This window comes from Marmota flaviventris, chromosome 1 (genome assembly GCF_047511675.1).
Source record: "Marmota flaviventris isolate mMarFla1 chromosome 1, mMarFla1.hap1, whole genome shotgun sequence".
NCBI lineage: Eukaryota > Metazoa > Chordata > Mammalia > Rodentia > Sciuridae > Marmota > Marmota flaviventris.
In genome coordinates this window covers 15,566,519-15,591,892 of record NC_092498.1, presented here as the reverse complement: position 1 = coordinate 15,591,892, position 25,374 = coordinate 15,566,519, and the positions used below count along the sequence as shown (strand labels likewise).

Genomic DNA, 25,374 nt, shown 5'->3' with positions numbered 1-25,374 from the left:
GTAATCCCAGTAGCTCTGGAAGTTGAGACAGGAGAATAGTGAGTTCAAAGCCAGCCCCAGCAACTGCAAGGTGCTAAGCAACTCAGTGAGACCCTGTCTTTAAAAGGTCATTCTGAATTATAAGGGATATAGTATTTCATGGTTAAAAGAGATTGACAAATGCTATGTAGAGCCCAAGGTGAATTAGTTATACAGCATTGTATACTACAAAAGTGCTGTAAAACAAAACCACCTCAAAATTCAGTGACTTAGACAAGTCAGTATTTATTTAGTTCATTAGTGTGTAGTCAATTATGTAGATTAAACTTGACTATTTTTCCTGTCACATGTTTTATAGTCAGCTGGAGACTACTGAGCCATACTCAGAAGGCTAGCTTGGCCATGTTTTCATAATGGTGAAAGATGTGCAGAAACATTACACCTAGTCATAGAAGTGTTTTTCAAGACTTCCTTGGGTCATATTAACTGTCCTTCCTTTAACTGAAGCAATTGCATGGCCAAGTTGAGTCAGAAGACAATGGTACTTAGTTAACATGGCAGAGGGCGGGGATACTGGAGAGGGTGAAGCTCTGGGCATTAATGCAGTTAAACAGTGACAGATTTTTAAAGGAAAGTACTACTTTGATAAAGAGGAAAAATAGTGATAACAGAGTTGGGAATGTCTTGGAGAGAAGGAACATCTTGGGTTGAAGGAACTTTGAGATGTAAAGATTGTTGACCATCTAGTTTGTTGAGACTGGATGTTCACATCACATAAAAACCTTATTTGCTAATATGATTGGCCACATAGAGACTGAATACTTATTTTGATTCAAAGGAAAGACTGTCATGTGCCATTAAAACAGTATGAGGGAACTAGTTTCCCAGGATGATGATGAGGAAGAATATATCAAACCTAAGTCAAAAATGAATACCAATGGAAAACATGGACTCATGGAGGGAGGGTGACATGCAGGTGTTACGAAAATAATACTGCTTTGCAGTATACATACAAAGCATTTTTTTAAATTTTTCACAACTTCATGGGACAGGTATTATTCCTCTCAGATGAGGAAATGGATTCAGGTGTATCTAACTGGCTACAATTTCACATTCGGTAATTGGTTTATCAGCAATTCAGATATGGGACTTTTAAAGTATGTTCACCTCTAGCTTTACAGAGCATCCACTAGTTCATTTCTTTAATTCATATTTGAACTTATGTTTCTTGGACATTAGAGATACAAAGATGGGAAATTCAGACAGCTATCTTTAAGTTATATGATATGTATAAAAGTAATTGTGAAAAATGACACAAAGGAGAATATGGTCATTTGTGCTTACATGTTTCAGTGGGGCTGGCATGTGATGATTTTTCAGAAATGCTTCACAGAAAACACTCTTGGAATCAGATCTTGTTGAATGAATAGATATTCATTAGACAGGTAAGGGGGACATACCAGGAAGAGGAACAATCTGTGCAAAAACAAGCAGAAACAGGGTAAGTTTGGAAAACTAAAGATAATATAGTTTATATTATGAGGAGAGGAAACAGCAAGAGATGATTTGGGAACATAGAGAGGTCCAGATCATGGGAGGAAAGGTGTTTTACACTTAAGTATACCTAAGCACAGGCTGCAAAGTAGCAGTTCTATTGCTTGCTAGTATCTTTGACCTTCACTGAGGTGTAGGCAGGCAGCCTCAGAACATCCTAGTGTCCCAGTGGATGTGATCATATTTTCTTAGATAACAAATCTTTTCTGAGCATTTCTGAAATACTTTGAAGTTTAATATTCTTTTATTTTTTCATGATTTTCTTTTCTGTTTGTTTCTAGGCAGAACGTGTTCATGAATTAAATGAAGAAATTGGTAAATTATTAGCCAAGGTGGAACAACTAGGAGCTGAAGGGAATGTGGAAGAATCCCAGAAAGTAATGGATGAAGTAGAGAAAGCACGGGCAAAGAAAAGAGAAGCAGAGGTAAGTTCTTAATAGTAGTATAACCTTAGTGTCTGTTCATATGGTATATTTGACTAGAAATTTTTACAAAGTTTTAAAAGGGAGTTTAAGCCAATTTGAAAATATTTAAGTGGTCTGTGCTATGCTGTTGGGTTTTATGTCAAAATTAGTGGTTTTAGGGAAGTTGGAGCCATGGATCTATTGAAATTTGTAACTTGTAGGTGTATTAAACTATCTAGTCACATACACTCAACAGTTATAGACACAGACACATGCATACTCTGCAGATTCTTGGTTACTGTGACAACCTATCCCTCATTCACTCCCATGCTATAGTATTCTTGATTCTCTTCCCACCTTAGTCTAATCTGCGAATGCCTTGGAGCCTTCTCTCATTCTTTTTTCTTGGTTTCTTGGTGGTGTTTGGGATTGGGATCGAACCTCAGGGCTTCATACGTGCTAGGCAGGTGTCTTGGTATTGAGCTGCATCCCCAACCTCCTCCTTCTTTCTCAGCACAGGTCGAAATCTGATATCCTGTAAAGTTCTGTTTTGATTGGAACATCTGATAGATTTTAGGAAATCAAATGTCTTTGGTAGGGATTATACTGTACTCTTTTGCCTGTGTCCACTGTTCCTAAATGATCACATCTGGTTTGCTTTACAGTAATCTGAATGGCTTCTATAGGTTGTCTGACTTATGATTACCTACTTTCAGTGTTTTTTTTCTCAACCCCAGGCATCTTCCCCAACCCTAATCTTTTTTTTTTTTTTTTTCTTAAACTTCTCACCAGTGAGGTTTAATTGTTAAAGAGGACAGGGTCTTTTGTGACCAGATCAAAAATGAAAAGGAAAGCCCTATCACTCAAACTGCTTTAGGGTGCCTATTCTTTTTCCTTCTTTCCTTCTTTTCTGGTATCATTGATGATCTTCAGACTGGAGAGGAAAGGCAGAATATAGGTAAGCCATTTTATTTATTAATTTAAAAAATTTTTGTGGTGCTGGGATGGAACCCAGGCCTCACACATGCTAGGCTCTACCACTGAGCCATATCCCTAGCTCTTGGGAAGTTTTCTTTCTTTCTTTTTAAATTTCACAGTGATTTTTTGATTTCCCACAAAATATGAACTAAAAGTATTATAGGAGTCCCAGGTCAGGTACAAAATCCAGGGCTGGCCACTCAGCCCAAATATCAAACCCAAAGGGTAATTGCAAAAAGCAGGAAAGTAACTTTAATTAGTGTAGCCACACTGGGAAGACATGTTTTTAGGCATGTTTTCCAGATGCTGACATGACCTGAAAGTTTAAATAGAAGGAGAATGGGGCATTGGGGAAGAAGTATGCATTGTTAAGCGGTCTTGGTCAAGTTGTGGTCTGATGGATCATTATCTCAGTTCTAACACTGTAGGGTGGCTCCTGAGAAGTCCTTATCACAGCTTTCTTATTTTAGTATATCTCCTTTAGCGTCTTTCCTTAACCTCCCTTAATGTTGCTGGTCAGCAGAGGAGAAAGGCAAGAATTGAGGGAGAAAAGGAAAAACTATGGTGATTGCTCCTCATAGTACTCCTATAATGCCACCGTTACAATGATGACCCTGAACATCAAGAAAATATTGTTCAATATTCCTTATGATATTATGTGATTATAATAAAAATATTACTTAAAGGAAGGGAAGAAACTAATACATGTTAGATGTTTTCCACAGAAAGGAGAGAGTTGAAGGAAGACTTATGCCCAGTATCTTATTTTCCAATCAGTCTTAAGTCTTTTTTTGTTTTGTTTTGTGTTGTGCTGGGGATCAAACCTAGGGCCTTATGCAAGCCCTCTAATACTGAGCCACATCCCTGGCCCTTCTAACCAGTCTTAATTCTTAATCACTTATTGATGTAAAAACTTTGTCTTTGGTTTGGTATCAGGGTAATATCAATTTATAAAATGAGTTGGAAAGTGTTTTCTCTTTCTGAAAATGTTTTTTTTCTAGAATTGGTATTATTTCTTGGGGTAGAATTTACCACAAACCATCTAGGACTGGAGTTTTATTTGTGAAAGGTTTTTTTTTTTGGGGGGGGGGGTGGAACTTGGGATTTAGCCCAGTGGGAAAGCACTGGGTAGAGCACCACAGGGCTACATCCCCAGCCCTTCTTATTTTGTATTCTGAGGAGAGATCTCACCAAGTAACCCAGGCTGGCCTCAAACTTGATATCCTCCCGCATAGCTGGGATTATAGGTGCATGCCACTATATGCCCAGCTTTTCCTATTGATTTTCTATTTTGCTGTTTATTGAGAGGGGAGTGGATAAATTTCAGCTATAGTAATTGTGGATGTATATCTGTGTTTTTTTCCCTTTTGTCAGTTGCTTTCATCATCTGTTTTGAAGCTCTTTTATTAGGTGAATATACATTTAGGATTATGCCTTTTTGATGAATGGACCCATTAATTATTTCCAAATATCCCCCCTTATACTTGGGAATGTCCCTTGCTTTCAGTTCTATTTTATCTAATATTTATATAACTACCTAGGCTTTCTTGTAAATTAAGTTTCTGTTAGTTTTATACCATAAGCCCTAGAGACAATATTAGAGGTAGAAAAAAGAGCTATAGATAATAATAGTAATAAAATGGAATTCTAAAAAAATACTCTAAAAGAAAGAAGCAGGAGCAAAGGAATAAATAATGTAAAGAACAAGTAGAAAATAAATTGCAAGATGGTAAATTTAAACCCAGTATACCAACAATTATGTTAAATTTAAATGGCCAATAATAATAGAAAGATAGAAAAAGATATACCATATAGCCATTCTTGATAATTTCAGTGTCTAAATATTTAGGGTTTCTGTAAGTGCAATTTTGTCAATCCAGAAAATAAACAGTAATTTTTAAATGAAAAGTACTTTATGGCTATAGCTAAATTATAGTTAATTTCCATGATGACTCTTAAGATAATCAAGCTAGTGAGCATTATTTCTTTTCCTTCAATATAATTGCCAGTTTCATGAATTTTTTTTCCCCTCTTTGGTACTGAGGATTGAACTCTGGGGCACTCAGCCACTGAGCCACATCCCCAGCCCTATTTTTTATTTTATTTAAAAACAGGGTCTCGGGCTGGGGATGTGGCTCAAGCTATATCGCGCTCGCCTGGTATGCGTGCGGCCCGGGTTCGATCCTCAGCACCACGTACAAACAAAGATGTTGTGTTTGCTGAAAAACTAAAAATAAATATTAAAAATTCTCTCTCTCCTCTCTCTCTCTAAAAAAATAAAAATAATAATAATAAAAACAGTGTCTCACTGAGCTGCTAAGCACCTCGCTGTTGCTGAGGTTGCCTTTGAACTCACAATCCTCCTGCCTCAGCCTCCCAAGCCACTAGGATTACAGGCGTGCACCACTGCACCTGGTTCTGTGAATCTTAATATATGTGTAGTCAGAGGTTTACTAATATTACACAGTAGCTTAACATTGTTAGCCTCTTATGCATATATTATTATCAGTTGGTTTTTACTAAGAATAACACTTTAAAATTTTTACTTTTCTATTATAGATTGTGCTCAGCTCTATATAATAAAAAAACTAATTTGTGGCTTAAAAGCCACAAATTTTCTCAGCTAATATTTAGGATTAGGGAAACATAATTTGACCCCATAATGCCATCCAACATACAGACTATTTCTAGTTCTATGTTTAGCCATCCTTTCTGTGTGGACTCATCTTGATGCTTATCAATTTGTGGCAGTATTGGTCTAAACTACAGCCTTACGTGAAGGAAGTAAAAAGATCAAAGCATTAAAATGGAGTTGACATGCCTTCATGTATCTGTACATGTATGTTTTAATTTAAAAATTTTTATTTTGATTTATTTTCACAAAAGTAAAAAATAGTACAAAGACTTTCTCCTCTATCCTTTACCCCATTTAAAGTAACATTTACTTTATCATTTTTTCCCTGTATGTGGCTAAACTATGTCTATTTGTTACAGTTAAGATGCCTCTTGTCAGGCCAATGGCTAACACCTATAATCCCAGCTCTCTGTAGGCTGAGGCAGGAGGATTACAAGTTCAAGACTAGTTTGGACAACTTGGTGAGACCCTGTCTCATAATAAAATCATTTTTTTAAAAAAGGGCTGCAAATATTGCCTAATGATAAAGAGACTCTGAAAACAGATGCTTCTTTAACCCAAATACTTTGTGTTAAAAACAAAGATGTTTTATTATATAAACACAGCACAATTATGAAAATCAAGAATTAGTATTTATACAAGGCTGTTAAAGACTTTGTTCACATATCATCAGTTGTCCCAATAATATTCTTTATTCTTTTTTAATATTTATTTTTTAGTTGTAGTTGGACACAATACCTTTATTTCACTTATTTATTTTTATGTGGTGCTGAGGATCGAACTCAGGGTCTCGCACACGCGAGGCGAGTGCTCTACCGCTGAGCCACAACCCCAGCCCATATTCTTTATTCTTAAAGAAAGAAAATTTTTCCTGTCCAAGATTATATGTGTCATTTAGTTAGGCCTCTTTAGTCTCCTTTAATCTGGAACTGTTCTAGTCTGTCTTTGAAGAATACAATCTTCATAGTTTGGATAAGTATTCATCAGTTATTTTGTAAAATGTCCTTTAGTTAGAGTTTGTCTTAACATTTTCTCGTAGTTAGATTTCTTTTTTCTCTTATCTTCCCTTTCTTGCTTTTCTTGTTTTGTCCTTTCTCCTTCCTTTCTTTTTTTTTCCCTTCATGTACTGGGGATTGAAAAGAGGGTTTTGCACATACTGAGCAAGTGCTCTACCACTGGACTACATGTCGAGCCTCTCATGATTAGATTTTTATAGGAATACCACTGTAGTGATGTATCGTTTTGAAACATTTGTTAGTGGTTTTCCCCATTTTTGGTGATGGTACATATTTTTTTTTTCTGGGAAGTTACTGCGTTTCCCTTTTGTAACTAGTAAATATCTTGGTATTGACACTTTTAAGCCTGTGTAAATAAGCTTTCTCATTCCTTTTTATCTGCAGGGTTACATCAGCCAGTGATGGGTTTTTATCTCAATTTATTTATTCTCTTTTGAAGAACTTTCCTATAGATTCTGCCTGGCAGTTTCCACTAGTATTTTAGGCAAAGTTCTGTGGAAGCTTGGAAAATGTCATATTTTTAGCTGGGTGTGTTGCTACCTCAAATAAAAGCCAGAGTCCTGTTAGTAAAGAAAAAAGAGGACAATATATAGGCAAACTCACCATTTTTTACTGTTTAATGAATTAATTTATACAAATGAAAATGTGTGAGTAAAAGATAATTTAATCTCGGGACACATTTTATCTCTTATCTTAGTAGAACTGTATTCCTTTTAGTGGGGAGACTTATCATGTGTATGCATATCCATATTTCCGAGGAGGGGAAAACAATCTTTGGGAAGGAAGTCTAACAATGTGGAAAACATGTACTCCTTTACAATTATAGGTGGCTTCTGTTTGCTTGACCCTTCACTGGTATGCAGTTTAGAGGCTGACCACATCATATTTTTAACAAAAACTATAGAAAAGAACATTGAGAAACCCTTTTCAGACTGTTGTATTTTGTATCGTGGTAGAACTATTAAGGTAGTTTCTTGGCAAAAGGTGTGTGGACCTGTGACCTGTGACTTTTGACCTCTAGGGAAGTAGTCTAAGAAAGGATGTAGTGGACAGGGGGACAATGGAGAATGTATGCTTTTCGTAACAAAATAGCCATGCTTTTATATTTTCTTGCATGCCTTTTTTTTTTTTTTTTTGCAAGGGGTCAGTCTCAGAGATTTGTGCATGTACACAAACATTCTATTACTGAACCACATTCCTAGCCCTCTTGTTTGACTTTTTTTAAAAATTCTACAAATTTTAATTTCTAAGCAAGTAAATATCAGTCTCCATAACTCACAGAAGCAAAAGGCTTCTTGAGTCAATTTCTTATTATTTTGTTTTGTTATACTAGTGTTTAAACCCAAGGGTGCTTAACCACTGAGCCACGTCCACAGCCCTTTATTATTTTTTATTTGGAGACAAGGTCTCACTGAGTTGCTTAGGGCCTCACTAAATTGCTGATACTGGTTTTGAACTTCTGTGACCCTCCTGCCTCACCCTCCTGGGATTGCTGGGATTACAGGCATGGGCCACCATATCAGCCTGGTCCTTTTTTATTCTTATCATGAAAGTCAGAAAGATCCTAGAGGCCAAAAACTGAGATGGGGACTGGGGTGACTGGGCCGTTTCCTGCTGTCACCTCATAAGGAGCCATTGTGAGGGAATTTCAAATACTGGCTGGATAAAAGACTGGCTGTTTTTATCTCTAAGTACAGAAAACTTTTGGTGGTGGTGAGCTGTTGGACTTCTAGATAGTGTGGTTGATGGTTGTGGTGTTTTGATATATATTTTAAACTTGGGTTTATTTTGGTTTTTTGTTTGTTTGTTTGCTTTTAATCTGGCATCCTTATTTGGTATTCCAGTGATAGGTAGGAAAAGTAGTCAGAACAGTGTAGTACTGCAAGGGCCCAGGTGCTACAAGACCAACTTCATGGACATAATCGGATCCTAAGGGGCATTGGGCAGGGTAGCTTACATTGTCACGGAACATGCACATGGGGGACAGCTATGGCACTGCCTCTTGGAGTCTGGTGGTATGTTGGAGGAAGAGACCTGAAGACTATGCAGGCAGGTCATATGTGTCCTGAGCTACTGCCACAAGAAGGACATTGTGCACCTACACCTTAAGATAGAGAACATCCTGGAGATTGCTGGAGGCAATTTCAAACTTGTCCACTTCAGCCAGAGCACTGGATTCATGGCTGGGCAGAAGCTGAATGAGTTTGAGGGCACTCTCCTCTACCTTACCCCTGAAGTCATCCAGTGGAAAGAATATGAGGGCCCCACGGTGGATGTCTAAAGCCTGGGTGTCACTGATTTATGGCAAACACCACTAAGTGAAGAAGTTCATGCAGGCAAGATACGACAATCCCCTGCACATTTCCAAGGAAGCATGGAATGCTGATCAGTCAAGTACTGATGGTGGACCCCACACAGAGGCCCACAGTAGAGCAAATAATGAGCCACCCATGATAGAGCCAGGGTGAGGAATATTTACCCAGCTATTCTGTTAAGCCTGGACCCAACAATTATGGCAATCATGCTTGACGAGGGTTTTGAGCCCTGTAATACCTGGGTGTCCCTGGCAAATCTAAATACAATGAGGCAGTGGCTACATACCTGGTACCCCAGCACTAGATAATCCACGGGCATGCTTACACATTCCAGGTGAAGCCTATGTGTTGGGGAGTTAGGCCTTGCCAGGTCCTATATATCCTTTCAGTATTCACTTAAAAGTGCCAGTGAGCCTGCCCTTTCTACCCTCCCTCTATCCCTTTGAGCATCAGCTACCTGAGATGGCCAAGCAAGAAGTCAGGTGGTGGATGTGCCAGTGTGCCTTCTATCTGTCTGTTTCCTGCATGTGAGGACCTCCACTCCCAGCATAGCCTCCTATCCACAGTAGTTGAGCCATAGCAGACAACAGCACATCCTCCCAAGGTATCTCTATAGGGCAGTCCATAACAACAGCAAGGGCTAGAAGGGGGTTGGTTACTAGGAGGATAGCCACTTAACGTTCAACAACTGTGTTGCTGCATGCCTTGGTTTTGTGAGCTGGCATTCAGAGAAAAAAGAGGGCAGAAACGTGCTAGATTTAGAAGCAGAGTGACTCCAATGAAAATACAGAGACAGACAAATCAGTGGACAGTGAAAAGACCCTGAGATCTGTGGATCCTGGTGTGTGGGCATCACTGTGACGTGCATGTGGTGTGCATGCAGTCTGGCTCAGGCTTTCTGCACGGATTCCGGCCAGGAGCTCGATTCTACCAGGAGTCTCCTGTCTCCACCTGCAAGAGACATCAGAGGCTCTTTTCCCTGGGACACTTTCTCCTGCCCTGCTGTTCTCTGTCCTTTCTTCATACTTCTAGGAGAGTAGAGATGGTTCTTAATAAATTTCTGTTTCTCATACATTGTGTAATAAAACTAATGTTCCTAAGATTTTTTTAAAAGGCAGATTAAAAAAAAAAGTGCGGGGGAGGATTCAGAGCAAGGGCAATTATCCAGCAGCTGTGCTCTCCAAGGCTTCCCTCTCCTATGCAGTGTAGGTAGAGTCTTACTCTCATGGAGCCAGTGTAGACTGATTCAATTTCAGCTGGTTGCTTTGCTGTGAAAATTCTTTCTTGGTCTTCAGGCCCCTCCCTGAGGTGTGAGGAGAGGGTGGGTGACAGCTGTTGGTGAAGACACATCTGGCAAGGCATTGGAGACCCCAGAATGTTCTATGGCCTTTTGTTTGTCTTTTAATGAAATTTATGTTTTTGTTTTTGTTTTATCCCTCACTTTTGTTTAGGAAGTTTATCGGAATTCTATGCCAGCTTCCAGTTTCCAACAGCAGAAACTTCGCGTCTGTGAAGTCTGCTCTGCCTACTTAGGTCTTCATGATAATGACAGACGACTGGCCGATCATTTTGGGGGTAAACTGCACCTGGGATTTATTGAAATAAGAGAGAAGCTTGAAGAATTAAAGGTACTTTGGTAAATTAATATCACTGACTGTCCTATTTTGCTACTTATTTTTTGATCTGCTATTAGTTGTCTTTGGAATAGTATTCTCAGTTGTGATTTATGTCAACAGTTCACACTGAATAGTGTAGAATTATAAATGGAGATTCAGGCAGGTTTAATGGATGATGTCTGAGAAAAAGGCTTTTCAGTATTATTCTGTTATTCTGGGAGGTATCATTTTGTGTTGAATTAGTCATTTAAACTGGTTTCTAAACTGACCCTTTTCTACAAAATAACACCTTACCCTAAAATGTAAGGTGTTATCCTTTTCAGTAAAATCAATAATTATATATTCATATAATATTTATAGGAGAATTGAGAAAATGAGCCCAGTATGTGTTGAAATATTTTGGAGTTCTTTACTAAATATAAGCCTATAGAACCTCTAGTTTTGGGCTGGGGATGTGGCTCCAGTGGTAGCGCGCTCGCCTAGCATGTGTGAGGCACTGGGTTCGATTCTCAGCACCACATAAAAACAAAATAAAGATATTGTGTCCACCTAAAACTTTAAAAAAAAAATAAATGTTTTTTAAAAAAATAGAACCTCTAGTTTTGTCTACCTTCCTCCATTTCAGGAAGGAATTAGGACAGCCTATGAAAGAAGGACACTCACTATTAGTTAATATGGGTTATTGTAAAAAGGCAGCATAGTTCTTATCTCCCTAGTGCTTTTGAGGGAATAAGCAAATACATACACACAAAAAAAGTGAGGTATTTTGAAGTGGTAAAAGGCAGAGTTACTAGATATCAGTTTGCCTTTCAGCTATCTGATGTGGCTTATTTTTAAAGAATATGGTATTGTAGCCTTTTGTCACAAGTTGAAGACTGGCCCAAATATTGGCAGCACTGGAGAGTCACTTTCCATGTAATTGTATCACTGGAATTGATCCCAAGATTCATGGCTTAACTTTTACAATAATGAGGAGTCAGAAAACACCCAGTGAAATCAGGTGTGGTAGTGCACATCTATAAACCTAGTGACTGGAAAGGCCGAGGCAGGAAGATTGCAAGTTCAAGGCCAACCTTCACAACTTAGACCCTCAGCAATTTAGCAAAATTCTGTCTCAAAATAAATAAAATTGGCTGGGGATGTAGCTCAGTGATAAAGCACCTCTGCGTTCAATCCCCAGTACCAAAAAGAAAGAAAGGGAAAAAAAAAAAAATAGGGACATAACCATATTTTCAGTATGCATTTATCCTCTCTCCATTTTTTTGAGTAGCTGGAATAAATCTCACAGTTTCTAAAAACTGTCAAAATGGGTTTCATTTTAACAGAGAGTTGATGGGCTCTGTTGATAACACTACATACTTGGGATTCTTTGCAGAAACAGACTTAGCAACAGAATCCTTTATCACTTTACTCATATCTTTAAAGGCAGCAGCATTAAAATGGTACCATTGCCTCATTGGAAATGATAAGGAATGGATATTTGTGATGGTTGATGTTCATTATAAGTATATAAAAAATAATGCTGGGAAACATTCAGAAAAGTCTTATTGAAGTAATTTTAAAATATCATGAAGAAATCATGGAAAAGTTTGCGATATTGCACATTTTCCATAAAAGGGAGGAAGATTATAGAAAGTAGGGTGTGAGCTTAATAGTTACATCTGACAGGGTCAAATTGAATTTTTTTTCCTCAACAGATCTTGAAGTTAATTATACTATGTTGGGAACCAGAAATGGTAAAGTTTAAGGTAAAGATAATTAATAATTGACCTAGTAAATAAACTTCTTATTTATTGTTTTTAAGAGAGTTGTAGCTGAGAAGCAGGAGAAAAGAAACCAGGAGCGCCTGAAACGAAGAGAAGAAAGGGAGAGGGAAGAAAGGGAGAAGCTGAGAAGGTATGGCATGATAAATAGTCCAAATATTTGAAGTTAAGTTTCCTGGTTCTAAAAAGAAATGTGACTGATACATGATTTTAGATGACATTAAGTCTCTTCTGGAGCATTGGAAAATTGCTTTTACTTTTTAAAAATGAAAGGCAGTTTTTATACAGACATACAGGCTGAGTATCCTTTCTCCAAAGTGCTTGGTGTGTCAGATTTGGGAGGTTTTATTTGATTTTGAAGTGTCTGCAAAAACCTTACTAGTTGAACATCCCTAATTCTGGATCTGAAATGCTCCCAAATCTTAAACTTGATGAGCATCATATCTGTGCTGAAAAAGTTGTGAATTTCAGATTAGGGATGTTCAATCTGTATTAAGCCTTAGCCATTAAACTAAAGGCAATTTATAGAATGTGTGGAAGAGTGAATAGAAAATGCTTTTTGTCTTTAGGTCTTATAAGATTTATAACAAAACTGTATTCTAGCTTTTTGGTTTTTCATATTGCACTAGATTTGTACTAGGTTGGCATAGAATTATATGAGTCACTTTTACCCATTGGCAACTAAAACTGTATAGCATCATTGTGGCAACGTTCTTTGTGAGTTGTGTTCATAGTTTTTTAAGATGAATTTATGATGGACAGGCATAAGAAATTAACTTACGGTTCTAATAGGTGATGTTTCCTTAATCATAATGTGTATGATATCTCTGAAATTTTAACACCTCTCAGAGTTAGTAGATGTGCCTAACTTCATTAAAACCCTTTATAGTATGTGAGTAGACCATGCTAACTACTTCTAAGCTTTGAGCCTATTAAAGAAATTTTAAACTTTATTTGTGTTGACTTTTAACTGGTAATCCTTTTGCACTTTAAGAACAAAATGGAACAAAGCTGTGTGGATATTGTTTCTTTAGGGGAAATGCTGTCAGTTTTTCCCATTTCTCTCTGTATACACATACACAGCTAGCTATGAATATATATTTTTCATTTACCATAAATTTTACCTCAGACTTTTATCTGTTTGTTCTTTGGTGTACATTAAGTTCTTATGGGGATATTACTAAGTATTGTAATATTTAGGATAGAATAAATAGCATTTTATTTAACATTGGAATTCTGAATTTAAGATTCAACTGAGATGATAATCAAATGAGAACAAACATTTTTTGCAAGAATATGCTTTCACATTTGTAGATAATGAGAAAGAAAATCACCAACTCCTTTGCTTGCTGGCTGACCTTTTTTTTTCTACTTTGATTATAAAATGTATTCCTCTTTCAGGGGGCAGGGGTTATGGCTCAGTGGTAGAGCACTCGCCTAGGACGTGTGAGGCCCTGGGTTCGATCCTCAGCACTACATAAAAATAAATAAAGATATTGTGTCCAACTAAAAAATAAATATATATTTTTTTAAATGTGTTCCTCTTTTAGCTGGGTGCGGTGACACCTGTGATCCCAGTGACTCAGGAAGATTGCAAGTTTGAGGCTAGCCTCATCAACTTAGTGAGACCCTAAGCAACTTAGCAAGACCCTGTCTCAAAATAAAAAATAAAAAGGGTTGGGGATGTGGCTCAATGGTAAGGTACCCCTGGGTTCAATTCCCAGTGCAAATAAAAAGTACACCTCTTTCAGAAATGTGTAAATTTTTCCTCTGTGACCTTGAGAAGTGGTGTAATTAAATGCTAGTATAAAAGTTATAGGAGGGGCTGGGGTTGTGGCTCAGTGGTAGAGCACTCACCTACCACATGCAGGGTGCTGGATTCAATCTCAGCACCACAAAAAATAAATAAATAAAATAAAGGTATTGTTCCAACTACAACTAAAAAAAATATTTTTAAAAAGATTATATGAGAAGGGATTCTGACTTTGGTGCTAAAAAGGACAACTGAAAAACAATCCTTATCACTTACTGGATGCCAGGCATTGTACTAAGAAATTCACTATACTGGGGCCAGGGCTGTGGCTCAGAGGTAGAGCGCCTGTGTAGCAATGCCCAGGGTCCTGGGTCTGATTCTCAGCACTGCAAAAAATTAAAAGGGAGGCTTGCAGAAATTCACCTTAATTAGTTTACCTAATCCTCATATACACATACCCCAATGAAATTTTTTTTTTTTTTGTATCCTTCTTTGTCACTGTCAGACTAATAAGCTAAGGGAGGATATATGTGACCCACTCACAGATGATGAGTGGTAGAGCCAGAATTAAAACTCATGTCTGCTGGACAGTGGTACACACATGTAATTCCAGTAACTTTTGGGAGGCTAAGGCAGAAGGATTGCAAGTTTGATGCCAGCCTGGGCAACTTACTGAAATCATGTCTCAAAAATAAAAAAAGTGACTAAGTTGCGGGTGTTGCAAATTGGTTGAGTGCCTTCCTAGCATGTGTGAGGCCAAGGGTTCAATCCTTAATACCACAAAACGCACGCACACAAACACACACATGTGATTGATTACTCATTGTGTGTTAACAGTATGCTGGGTCATGTGAAGATATGTAAAGTTGAGCTGGGTATTAAGGGAAAAACAAGTGACAGAAGTATAAATAACATAATTTTTCTAGGCTAGCAAATGGTTTCTGAAGCAGTAAGGAGTGTGATATACTATTGTGTTAGTTTCCAGGAACATATTATTATTTTTTTATTTAAGAGCCAGGTATCCAGTTAAGGGATCTCATATAGCAAGATGGGGAAGTCTATAATTGGTGGTACATTTGGGGGGGGGGGAAGTGTGTGCTAAATACACACTTTGATGTTTTTAAACTAAAAAAATTTAGGAGTCAAGAAGAATTTATTTAACAGCACATTGCACTGTTTGTTAATTTATAGTCACTTTTCTAAAAATAGATATTCTCTTTTTAGGTCCCGATCACATAGCAAGAATCCTAAAAGGTAGGTATTTATACAAGATAGGTAGTGAAGTTGTGTTTTTCAACAAGTGAAGATAAATTAACTGTCTTATAAAAGTTAATGAGAATTAATAAATTATTACTGTTTCTTTGTTTTGGTTCAGTTTTGAACATTATCATTTTAGGAGAAACTGATCAAAAGATTCTTGAATCACAAAGTTTATCAGAGTAAAATTATATACAGTACTCTGGAATTACAAGGGAAAGATGTCAAAATATTCTTAAATATTTCTTTAAAATCTTTTTCATGCTAAGTAAATATGGTAACTTTTAAAAAGTCAGTTTGTGTGGTACATTTAAGGAACAGCATTCTAAGAGGTTGTTGTACCTGTGGAAAATAGAAATACGTTGATTAGTTAGATAAATTTTTGAATGAGATCTTAGTAGGTAAGGGAAACTAAGCTATTTAGTCTGTGCCTCATTTTTGTCTTTTGTGAGTCTACCATTCTTCCCTTTGTATTGTGAGTACAAAAATATTTCAGAGGCACACTAACAGATATAAGGAGGGAAGGGACAGATAATACTTCCTTTGATTTTTAGTGGTAATATTTGGGGTATTTTTAAAAAGTCTTTTTCTAATTAATTGAAACATTTTCTGAGAAAGGTAGAGAAATGTGTTTTACTTCTTCTTTCTTGGTTCTTTTCTTGCTGTGCTCATTTTGTTTTGAGCCTTTCTTTATAAATCCATTCCCACCTAGAATGCCCTTTTTCATTCTTTTCCAGATTCTACCATTTCTCTTGCTCTGATTACATTACCTTTTAAAACAATTTTTGTTTCTTCTTTTTAGTTGTACATGACCATAGAGTGTATTTTGACATATCATGCATACATGGAGTATAGCTTCCCATTCTTGTGGTTGTACATGATGTTGAGTTACACTGGTTATATTCATATTACATCACCTTTTTGAAACCTGCAAAGTCTTAAACTCCAGAGAGTAACTTTTTTCTAAGAACTTAGTCCTAAAAAGTAGAACATTTGTTGTTACGAAATAAAAACTTCATGTTTCTATTAGTTACCCCTTAGTATATTTTAGAATCTTTCAGTGATATTTTTGCTTAAAACCCTAAAAACAATCCAGGCATAATTGTCCGTACCTCTATAATCTCAGCTACTTGGTAGGCTGAGGTGTAAGGATCACAAATTCAAGGTCAGCTGAGCCTTTTTTGTCTCAAAAAGGGATGGGTGGGGCCAAGGATGTGGTAAGTGTGGTAGTCAGTGTGGTAAATTACTAGGCGTAGTATATATTGGGGTTGAGGGGGAAACCCAAAACAAACAAATCAAAAATTATACAAAAACTCAAGACATTAATAAAGGAACCATTTGCTGGGTGCGGTGACGCATGCCTGTAATCCCAGCGGCTTGGGAGTTTGAGGCAGAAGTATTGCAAGTTCAAAGCCAGCCTCAGCAAAAGCGAGGCACTAAACAACTCAGTGAGACCTTGTCTCTAAATAAAATAGAAAATAGTGCTGGGGATGTGGCTCCCTGATACCCCCCAAAATAAAGTTAAAATAGAAATCTGCCAAATTGAGGACTGGGAAGGAAGCCCTCTGTAGAGGGCTTGGTTGGTTGGTTGATTGGTTGGTAGACGGGTAGGTAGGTAAGTAAATAGATGGCATTAGATCATCTAAAGGTTTTCCATGTCATTCATAGAAGTCAAAGTCTTTATTACAGTCTTTAAGTAGGGGGACCATAAATGCCAGTGTACCCTCTGATAGTTCTGTTGGATATTTTCCCTTCTTTTAGTCTTCCTTAAAATGCTATCCTATCAGAAAAGCCTCTCCCTATTTTTTTTTTTTTTTTTAAATGGTTCTGGAGATCTAACCCAGGGATTCTCACATACCAGGCCAGTGAGAATACCCCAGCCCATCTGCATATTCTTTTTTTTTTTTTTTTTTTGGTACCCAGAATTAAATTCAGGGGCACTTGACCGCTGAGCCACATCCTTAGACCTGTTTTGTATTTTATTTAGAAATAGGGTCTCACTTAGTTGCTTAGCACCTCACTTTTGCCAAGGCTGACTTTGAACTCAAGATCCTCCTGTCTCAGCCTCCAGAGCCTCTGGGATTACAGGCATGCCCCACCGAGGCCAGGTCCATCTGCATATTCTTTATAAAATATTACTTCCCCATTTCTCTACCCACCTTTACCCTACTCTGTTTATACTAGACAGAGATCTATATAGAACTAAAGAGTATAAGCTCTTAGAGGCCAAGGACGTGGATTTTTTTCTTTTTTTTGTGGGGTGTGTGTGTGTTTTGCAATACCTGTTGAACCCCAGGGTGCTCTACCGCTGAGCTGTGTCCTCAGACCTTCTTGACCCTTCTCTCCCTCGCTCCTTCTCCCCCCATCTATTTGTCTCTCCTAACCTCCCTCCCTCCCTTCTTACCTTCCTTTTTTTTTTTTTTTTTCGGTTCTGGGGGTTGATCCCAGGAGTGCTTTACCATTGAGCTACATTCCCAAACTTGTTATTTTTTGAGACAGGGTTTTATTAAAATCGCTGAAGGCCCAAGATGCAGAGACTGATATTAAAGTTGTGGGCCTCCTGCCTCAGTCTCCCAAGTTGCTGGATTTACAGACATATGCCACCATGCCCAGCCCCTCTTTTTACTTTTTTTTTTTGAGACAGGGTCTACTTAAATTGCCAGGCTGTTCTCAAACTTGGAATTCACCTGTCTCAGCCTTCTTAATAGCTATGATTATAGGTGTGTGTTGCTGTTCCTGGCTTGTACTTATTTTAAAGTTGAATAAAAATATGCATTGGAAGAAAGGATTCATAATAGGTCCAAATGAGTTTTTAAACAAAATGTTACTTGATAAAATTTTTATTTAGTGAATTTTACATTTCTTTTCCTCTGCTCCTTTTTGGAAATGCACTCTTCAGTTGTGGAAATATTCTGTTTGGCTGTGATGTTAGGTCCACATTACTTACCTTTCCTTGACTATAACGTTGACAGAAATTGAAAGCTTTTCAACTTCATTTCTTATATAAAATAATCATTTGAAAATGAACTTAGTGTAAACTGTATCTGAATAATTTGTTTTTGAATGTACTATATCAAGTTATGAGAAAATATCACATTCTCAAGGCACTTTAAAAATTTAAACCACTTTATCATTTACATTCTATACCATAAGATTTACCTATTTTAAATTTGCATGTCAGTGATTTTTAATAAATTTAAAGCTATGCAACTATCACCACATACTAGTTTAGAACAACTTCATCACTCTGAAAGCATTTTTTTTTTTTTTAAACTCGTGCACTCAACCCCTGAGCAACATCCCTATTCCTATTTTGTATTTTATTTAGAAACGGTAACACTAAGTTGCTTAGCACTTTGCCATTGCTGAGGCTGGCTTTGATTTCTGTATCCTCCTGTCTCAGCCTTCAAAACCACTGGGATTATAGGCATGCGCCACTGTGCCATCTGAAAGCAATTTTTTTAAAAAGTTTTTCTTTTAATATTTATTTTTTAGTTGTAACTGGACACAGTATTTACTTATTTATTTTTATGTGGTGCTGAGGATGGAACCCAGGGTCTTGCACGTGCTAGGCAAGCACTCTACCACTGAGCCACAATCCCAGCCCCCTGAAAGCAACTTTTTAAATCAAACAGTACACCTTTCTCTCCTCTTTGTTTCCCTCAAATATTTCTGTTCTCTGCATGTCACCTCTACCCTTCCACGCAAGTGATCTGGTTGAGAATACAGAAGTGTTTTTCCGTTTCTACTCTTATATACTTATTAGTAACATCCTCCCCCACCCCAGTTTAGGTTAAGTTCTCAAAAGTGATTTTTTGCATGTTTTTTTTTTTTTTTCCTCTCCAGTTATGTGCTACTTGAATAGAGAACTACCTCGCTGTTTTAATTACACTGTGATCTATTATACTGTGGGTATTTAAAACTTACATCTGTGGTCATATAGCCTTTTCAATTCAGAGAGGATAATTTATCCCGAATAGTATTCTTTCCCATGCTTCTCCTTCCTTCCTTCTGTCCATGTCCATCAGGTACATAATTTAATTTCTAACATATTTCAAAAATTCTTAGTCTAAATGCAATTAAGTCCCTAAAGCATTTAGACATTATAATTCCTAGCATGTAGTAGTTGTGAAGATTGTTGTTCTCATTTGTTATATTCCTGAAGTAAATTTACACAATACTGATTGACCTCTCAGAATTGGTATTTTCTTGTTTGCAGGTGTTAACATATAGCAATTTATTTTAGTATAAATTGAGTTGATTTGGAATAAAATTGGCAGTAAGACAGGCTACTAAGGAATAATTTCTCTTTAAAGAACAGGCATTAGTAAATAATAAATGTATTGCTTACAACATTATAATAAAATGAAATAAAATCTTGTCTTTTTGTAGATCCAGGTCCAGAGAGCATCGCAGACACCGGTCTCGCTCTATGTCTCGAGAACGCAAGAGGAGGACTCGATCCAAGTCTCGGGAGAAACGCCATCGCCACAGATCCCGCTCCAGCAGCCGCAGCCGAAGCCGTAGTCACCAGAGAAGTCGTCACAGTTCTAGAGATAGGAGCAGAGAGCGATCCAAGAGGAGGTACTGATGTGCCGATCAGAGGATATGGAGCTACCTTGATGGTTTAGCCTTTTGTTTACTTATGTTACTTATGTTTAGAGTTTAGATTATTGGTTTGAAAACTTGCACCTGGTGATATGTACACATTTGTGTGTGGGTGTATACATTTCTTTCCTGATTATATGGGTAGTTCAGAAAGAATAAATTACATATGAGCCAGAGGAAGAAATTGAAACTGATATGTGCAGAGGTTACTGCTTTTCTCTGCTTAGTATGTCTTGAAAAAACGTATTTTACAGGCAAATAATTTTTAGATACTAATACTCTTCAGTTTTTTCAGTATGTATTAACAAATTAGGGACTCTGAGAAGTCCTTTCATTAAAAGAGTTGTTTAGCTTTGTTTGACTTACTATTTTCCAAACTTATTTGAGCTGGTGCGCTTTTTCAGAGCAGACACATTCTAGTATATTCTTGTTTAATCTGAAGTATAGGTAATGCATTGTTGTATACACTGTTGCTTGGTGCAGGGCAAATTCAGAATTTTAAGGAAGCTACACAACTTCTTGGTATAACAAAAACTACTTAAAAAGGTGCAAGGAGGGTAGGCATATTTAAGGTATGTTTAAGGACCTGAATATTTAGTGAGAACCTGAATATTTGGCTTAGAATGTGGTAGAGGAGTTTAGCACTCACAATCTATATAGACTAAACTCTCAAAACCTCAGGTCACATGGTAGCCCTCAACCCAGGTAATTTGTATGGAATATAAACCATACTGAAAATTGCTCTTTTTTTTTTTAACTTTTCTCCTTCCTTAATAACCATTCTTAAGTATATAGAGGATAAATATTTTTTGTGTTTCTAGTATACTTACTAATCTCACATTTTCTATGGAGTCCTTTTCATTAAATCCATACTGAATCCATGGAAAGCTGTTAAAAATATTTCCTTTATTTTGAGTCTCAGCTACCCATTCCTTGAAATCATTTACAAGCTTGAGTGATTAATAGGCTCTCAATCAATATTTTTATAATTATAATATTTCTGACCTTGTTCTAAGTAATCCTTAAGGTGACTTTATTAAGAATTATTATATACTTTCTACTACATTATGCTTAGTAAAAAAATAATATAACATAGTTGAGCAACCATGTTTAAGTTGCTCTAAGAAGTTCTCTGTATGACAACACAGGACTGCCATCCTTGACCACAGATAGTGCTAACCTTGATATTATAGGGTGAGTCATCTAAGTTTAGATGAGGAAAATGCCAAAGTAATAAAAAAACAGCTTCAGGTAATCAAACTTGAATAAAGTAGATGTAATTTAATCAGGTAGAAAAGTTACTTATAATAAGGCCACTTCTCATACACTTTTGAAACTGGATATCTTGGAGGCCACCGTCAGTGCAGTGTCTAGAAATAGGCCTTTAAAAAAAATTCTCCATGAGTCTTAACCTGCACACAGAAATTTTGAGAATCATGCAGCTAGGCAGTTGAAGATCTAGATAATTTCTTGTGTTGACCTGCTCAACTGTCATTGTTTCTGGTGTTTGTGAACTCTTAAATGTCCTTATTGGTGGTGGAGATGGGAGGGCTGGGTGTGAAGTCTCCTTCTCTGAGATTGTGTCATCTTAGTCCCTGATGCTTCCTGCATTTGTGAAGTTGTATAGGAAATTTTCCCCATACTACATGATACCCCTTCACATCTAAGATTTTCAGCATGTTCATAAAGAGGCTTATTTTTGTAAAACTATTAAAAGTTTTGCTTTTCTCGAGAACTTCTCATCTTTGAATTCAAGTTACTCTTTAAAAGTTATTGTTTTAAACCAAAAATTAGCAAATAATTGCCCTTAAAACTTACTTGTTATTACACACAACATCAAGTTATTGCTACCAGTGTGGATTTAATTTTTGAAGGTTAAAGTTCCCTTTCAAAGTCTGACGTTGTGCTCTTTCCTTGCCCTGCTGTGAAGCTGTGAAGCACTGGTCTCTGATATATGTAGATTGTCTTTGTGATCTTTCCCTGGCAACATTTCCCGTGGGTCAGTGAGGACTATTTGTAGCTTTCTGCTCTTGCTCTGTGTAGAAATGAATAGTGCAGACTTCAGAGACAGACTCGGGTCTGGCGCTTTGCCCAATATCTTCATTATCCCTTTTGTCTTTCCCCATTTCTTAAGTAGAGATAGTACATATTTATTTGCTTTATTAGGATTATTGGTAGTATGAATAAAGTAGTGTATGGAAATTGCTCCTGTGTGGGACATTGTGATTTCTCAGAAAGTGTTAGTTGATGCTCACCTTCAGTTATTATCACTGACCTCTGGGATTTACCAGTAGGTAATGTCTTTATTCTTAGGTATCATTTCTATCATCTCTCTTCATATTTCATTCCCATAAAGGCTATGGATAAGACTAGTTTAAATTTGCAGTCACTATTCTTGCACTCTAATTTTTTTTAACACATCATTTTGAAATTAAGCTTACTAAAACCTTATGTAAAATGTTCAATGTTGATATGATAGAATATTTGAACCTTTTAGTTTAATCCTTCTTAACTGTATATATAAAATGGAGTATAATAGTATTTTTTTTTCCCTGCCTTATGTCTTCCTGGAAGTCTTCTTACTCAGGGCTGGGGGTTTAGCTTGGCAGACACATGCTAAGTATACTCAAGGGCCTGGATTCAAATGCCAGCACACGAGAAAAGTATTATCCAGGTCTTGCCGGTGCCTCCAGAACCTAATTTTGAACATGGATTAGGTGAGGTAATTATGTAAAAGTTCTGCATCACCTGTAAAGAACCAAATAAGTAATATTTGTTACTGATTAATTTAGATGTTGAGAGTATAGAAGACTATTCTAATCCCATAATATTCTTTCGTTTTCCTTCTAAATCTCTGATATGAACTTATTTATGACGTATCTTTCTTACTGAGGATGGGGATGGGAAAGCAAAAGGTAATAAGAAACTTTATTATAGTGCGATCATCTTTTTTTTGTCTTCCATTCTGGTTTTAATGATCTAACTCAGGAGGAATAAAGCAGATTTTTAAGTTAACAAAATGGTTATTTACAAGCCATATTATTGAGTAGTTCTTTTGTCGGTGTTGGCAGACTGTTCCCTACAGGCCACACAAGGCCTATATCCTGTTTTTGTATAGCCAGCAAGCTATGGATGGTTTTACATTCTTGAAAGGTAGATGTAAAGAAAAGAATTCTACTACCATAAATACTGTGTGTCACCTGCAACACCTCAGATATTTACTGTCTGGCCAGATAAACAAACAAAAGATTTGCTGACCCCATACCAAGTTACTGATTTCCATCCAGTTTGGAATCATGTTCTTATATATTTTTTAAAAATTTGGTAATACCTTTTACTTTTTAAAGCTATTATCAATGTATTATTTTTATATTAAATACTTTTTATGAATTGGAGATGTTTTATGGTTGTCTCCAGGATACTGAGAATATCTTGACATTTTAGCTTATGCTTTTTGACCCTAGCTTTTGTTGCTACCTGTCTTGTTTTAGAGCCCTTATCAATGACCCTAATAGTGCTCTTTTCTGTCAGTAAACTGACTCCTCTGTCTTGGATATATTCTAATATATTTCTTCAGCTTTCTATTTATCCTATTCTTTAATTTGGATTTTGGGTTTCCCAACATATTTTGCTCCTCAAATTAATATTTTTCAGATCCTCAAAAGAAAGATTCAGAGACCAAGACTTAGCATCACGTGACAGAGACAGGAGTTCAAGAGACAGATCACCTCGTGACCGAGATCGAAAAGATAAGAAGCGGTCCTATGAGAGTGCTAATGGCAGATCAGAAGACAGGAGGAGCTCTGAAGAGCGCGAAGCAGGGGAGATCTAATTAGCTGTGTATATATCTTCAATCCTTAAGCTTCCTACGGAGTTACACACTATTGTTTAGTTTACAGCTGTTCAGGGTGACAGTGAGCAGTTCCAGACACTGATCCAGCCAGGCTAGATGTACAGTATCTAACTTGATCTGAACTGAACCTGTTTTCCTTGAGAAAGCCTAAAACTACATCCATAGTTTCTGGTGAACCTGTAATACAGTTCTGAGAGTGCAGTTTTTTATAATACGACATTGATCTCTTTATTCTTTCAAGTAGGAGTGATAGTGAATGAATTGTGTTACTTGCCTTGGGATTTTTTGAACATTTGTAAGACGCTGTCTTCCTTTCTACTCCAAGCAGCAGCTTTGGGAATTTTTCTTTTTAATTCTTCTGTCTCTGACTTTTGTATCCCTTAATACCTGTACCCTCCAACTGTAAGAGAAAGGGTCAGGGAAGCAATATAACTTCTGTTCTAAGGTTCTACTCCCATTAATTACTAGCTAATTACAGTTCAGAGCATTTATACTGGAATGTGTGCTGGAGAAATTAAAATACTGGGGTTTGTTGGATGGTGCCTATTTAGAGTTGGAAGTTGAACAGCTGTTGCATTACATACTTTCGCTTTTTTATTGAAGTTTTGAAATCAGACTTGTCTTGATTTTTCTGTTCCATCAAATTGCTATGTTCAGGATGTTCTGAGGGGGGTGGGGGCAGGGACTCTTTCGTAATAAGCACTTGTTTTATTTTGTGTGTGTGTGGAGTATAAAGGCTACACCCTTATTGTAAAAAATATTAATAATAAAATGAAAGAAACAATCACCACCACCATCATTAAACTGTAACTTGTCTAGTAAATTGTCACTAGAACTATTTCCTGTGGGTATTTCCTCTATTCTGTCACATGGTTAACAGGGCCTTACTGTGCAAGGCACCAAAGGAAGTGAATATGTATTTGCAAAGATTACAGAGGAACTGTGAACAGCTCTGCCTACACCCTTGCTGACTGTACTCCACTACTTCAGGGCTGTTTGTAACAGCTGCTGTAGAGAAGGACTGGACCTGCAGAAATAATGGGGGATTTCTTGTTTTCTTGTTTTTCTTATTCAACAAACCTGAATAAAACCAGTATGTAACCAACATAATGAAACCATCAGTTTCTGCATTAAAGAGCTATATACCACCAGGTGTGGTGGTGCATGCCTTAAACCCAGCTCCTCAAGAGACTAAGGCAGGACCATTCCAAGTTTGAGGCAGCATGGGCAATTTAGTTAGACCTTGTCTCAAAATAATATATATATTTTAAAGAGGTAGGGATGTAGCTCGGTGGGAGAGTGCTTGCCTTGTGTGAGGCCCTGGGTTTGGTCTCCAGCACTGCCAATGGACAGTATACCCACTAGTGACTTAAACATAGTTGGCAGGTATCACTTGTAATTCTAGAAAGTGTGAGGAACACGGGAGCTGGGGTTGTGGCTCAGTGGTAGAGCACTTGCCTAGCACATATGAGGAGGCACTGGGTTTGATCCTCAGCACCACATAAAAAATAAAGTTTAAAAAAAAAAAAGGCAAGAAATGACTTTTAAGACAAAGTATAAGGGAAAAAAATACATTAACTAAAATTAGTGTCTGTGAATATAATTAAGATAACCTTTCAAGAGCTGTTTCTGTGTAAAGCTTG

The 25,374-nt window shown here is 37.0% G+C and overlaps 1 protein-coding gene across 8 annotated transcripts in view; it reads left to right on the top strand.

Moving 5' to 3' along the window:
* Positions 1-24,535, top strand: part of Luc7l2 (LUC7 like 2, pre-mRNA splicing factor) — a 70,237-nt gene extending 45,702 nt beyond the window's left edge. For 6 of the 8 annotated variants that reach the window (XM_027952129.2, XM_071611763.1, XM_071611747.1 and 3 more), the window contains 6 exons: positions 1,815-1,958; positions 10,333-10,509; positions 12,302-12,393; positions 15,238-15,267; positions 19,663-19,854; positions 23,533-24,535. In XM_027952129.2, coding sequence (XP_027807930.1) covers positions 1,815-1,958; positions 10,333-10,509; positions 12,302-12,393; positions 15,238-15,267; positions 19,663-19,854; positions 23,533-23,710 — 813 coding nt within the window. In that variant the 3' untranslated portion in view covers positions 23,711-24,535. The remainder of the gene's footprint in view (positions 1-1,814; positions 1,959-10,332; positions 10,510-12,301; positions 12,394-15,237; positions 15,268-19,662; positions 19,855-23,532) is intronic. The other 2 variants (XM_027952132.3, XM_027952133.2) reach the window with 1 other exon arrangement.
* The last annotated feature ends 839 nt before the right edge of the window (positions 24,536-25,374 follow it).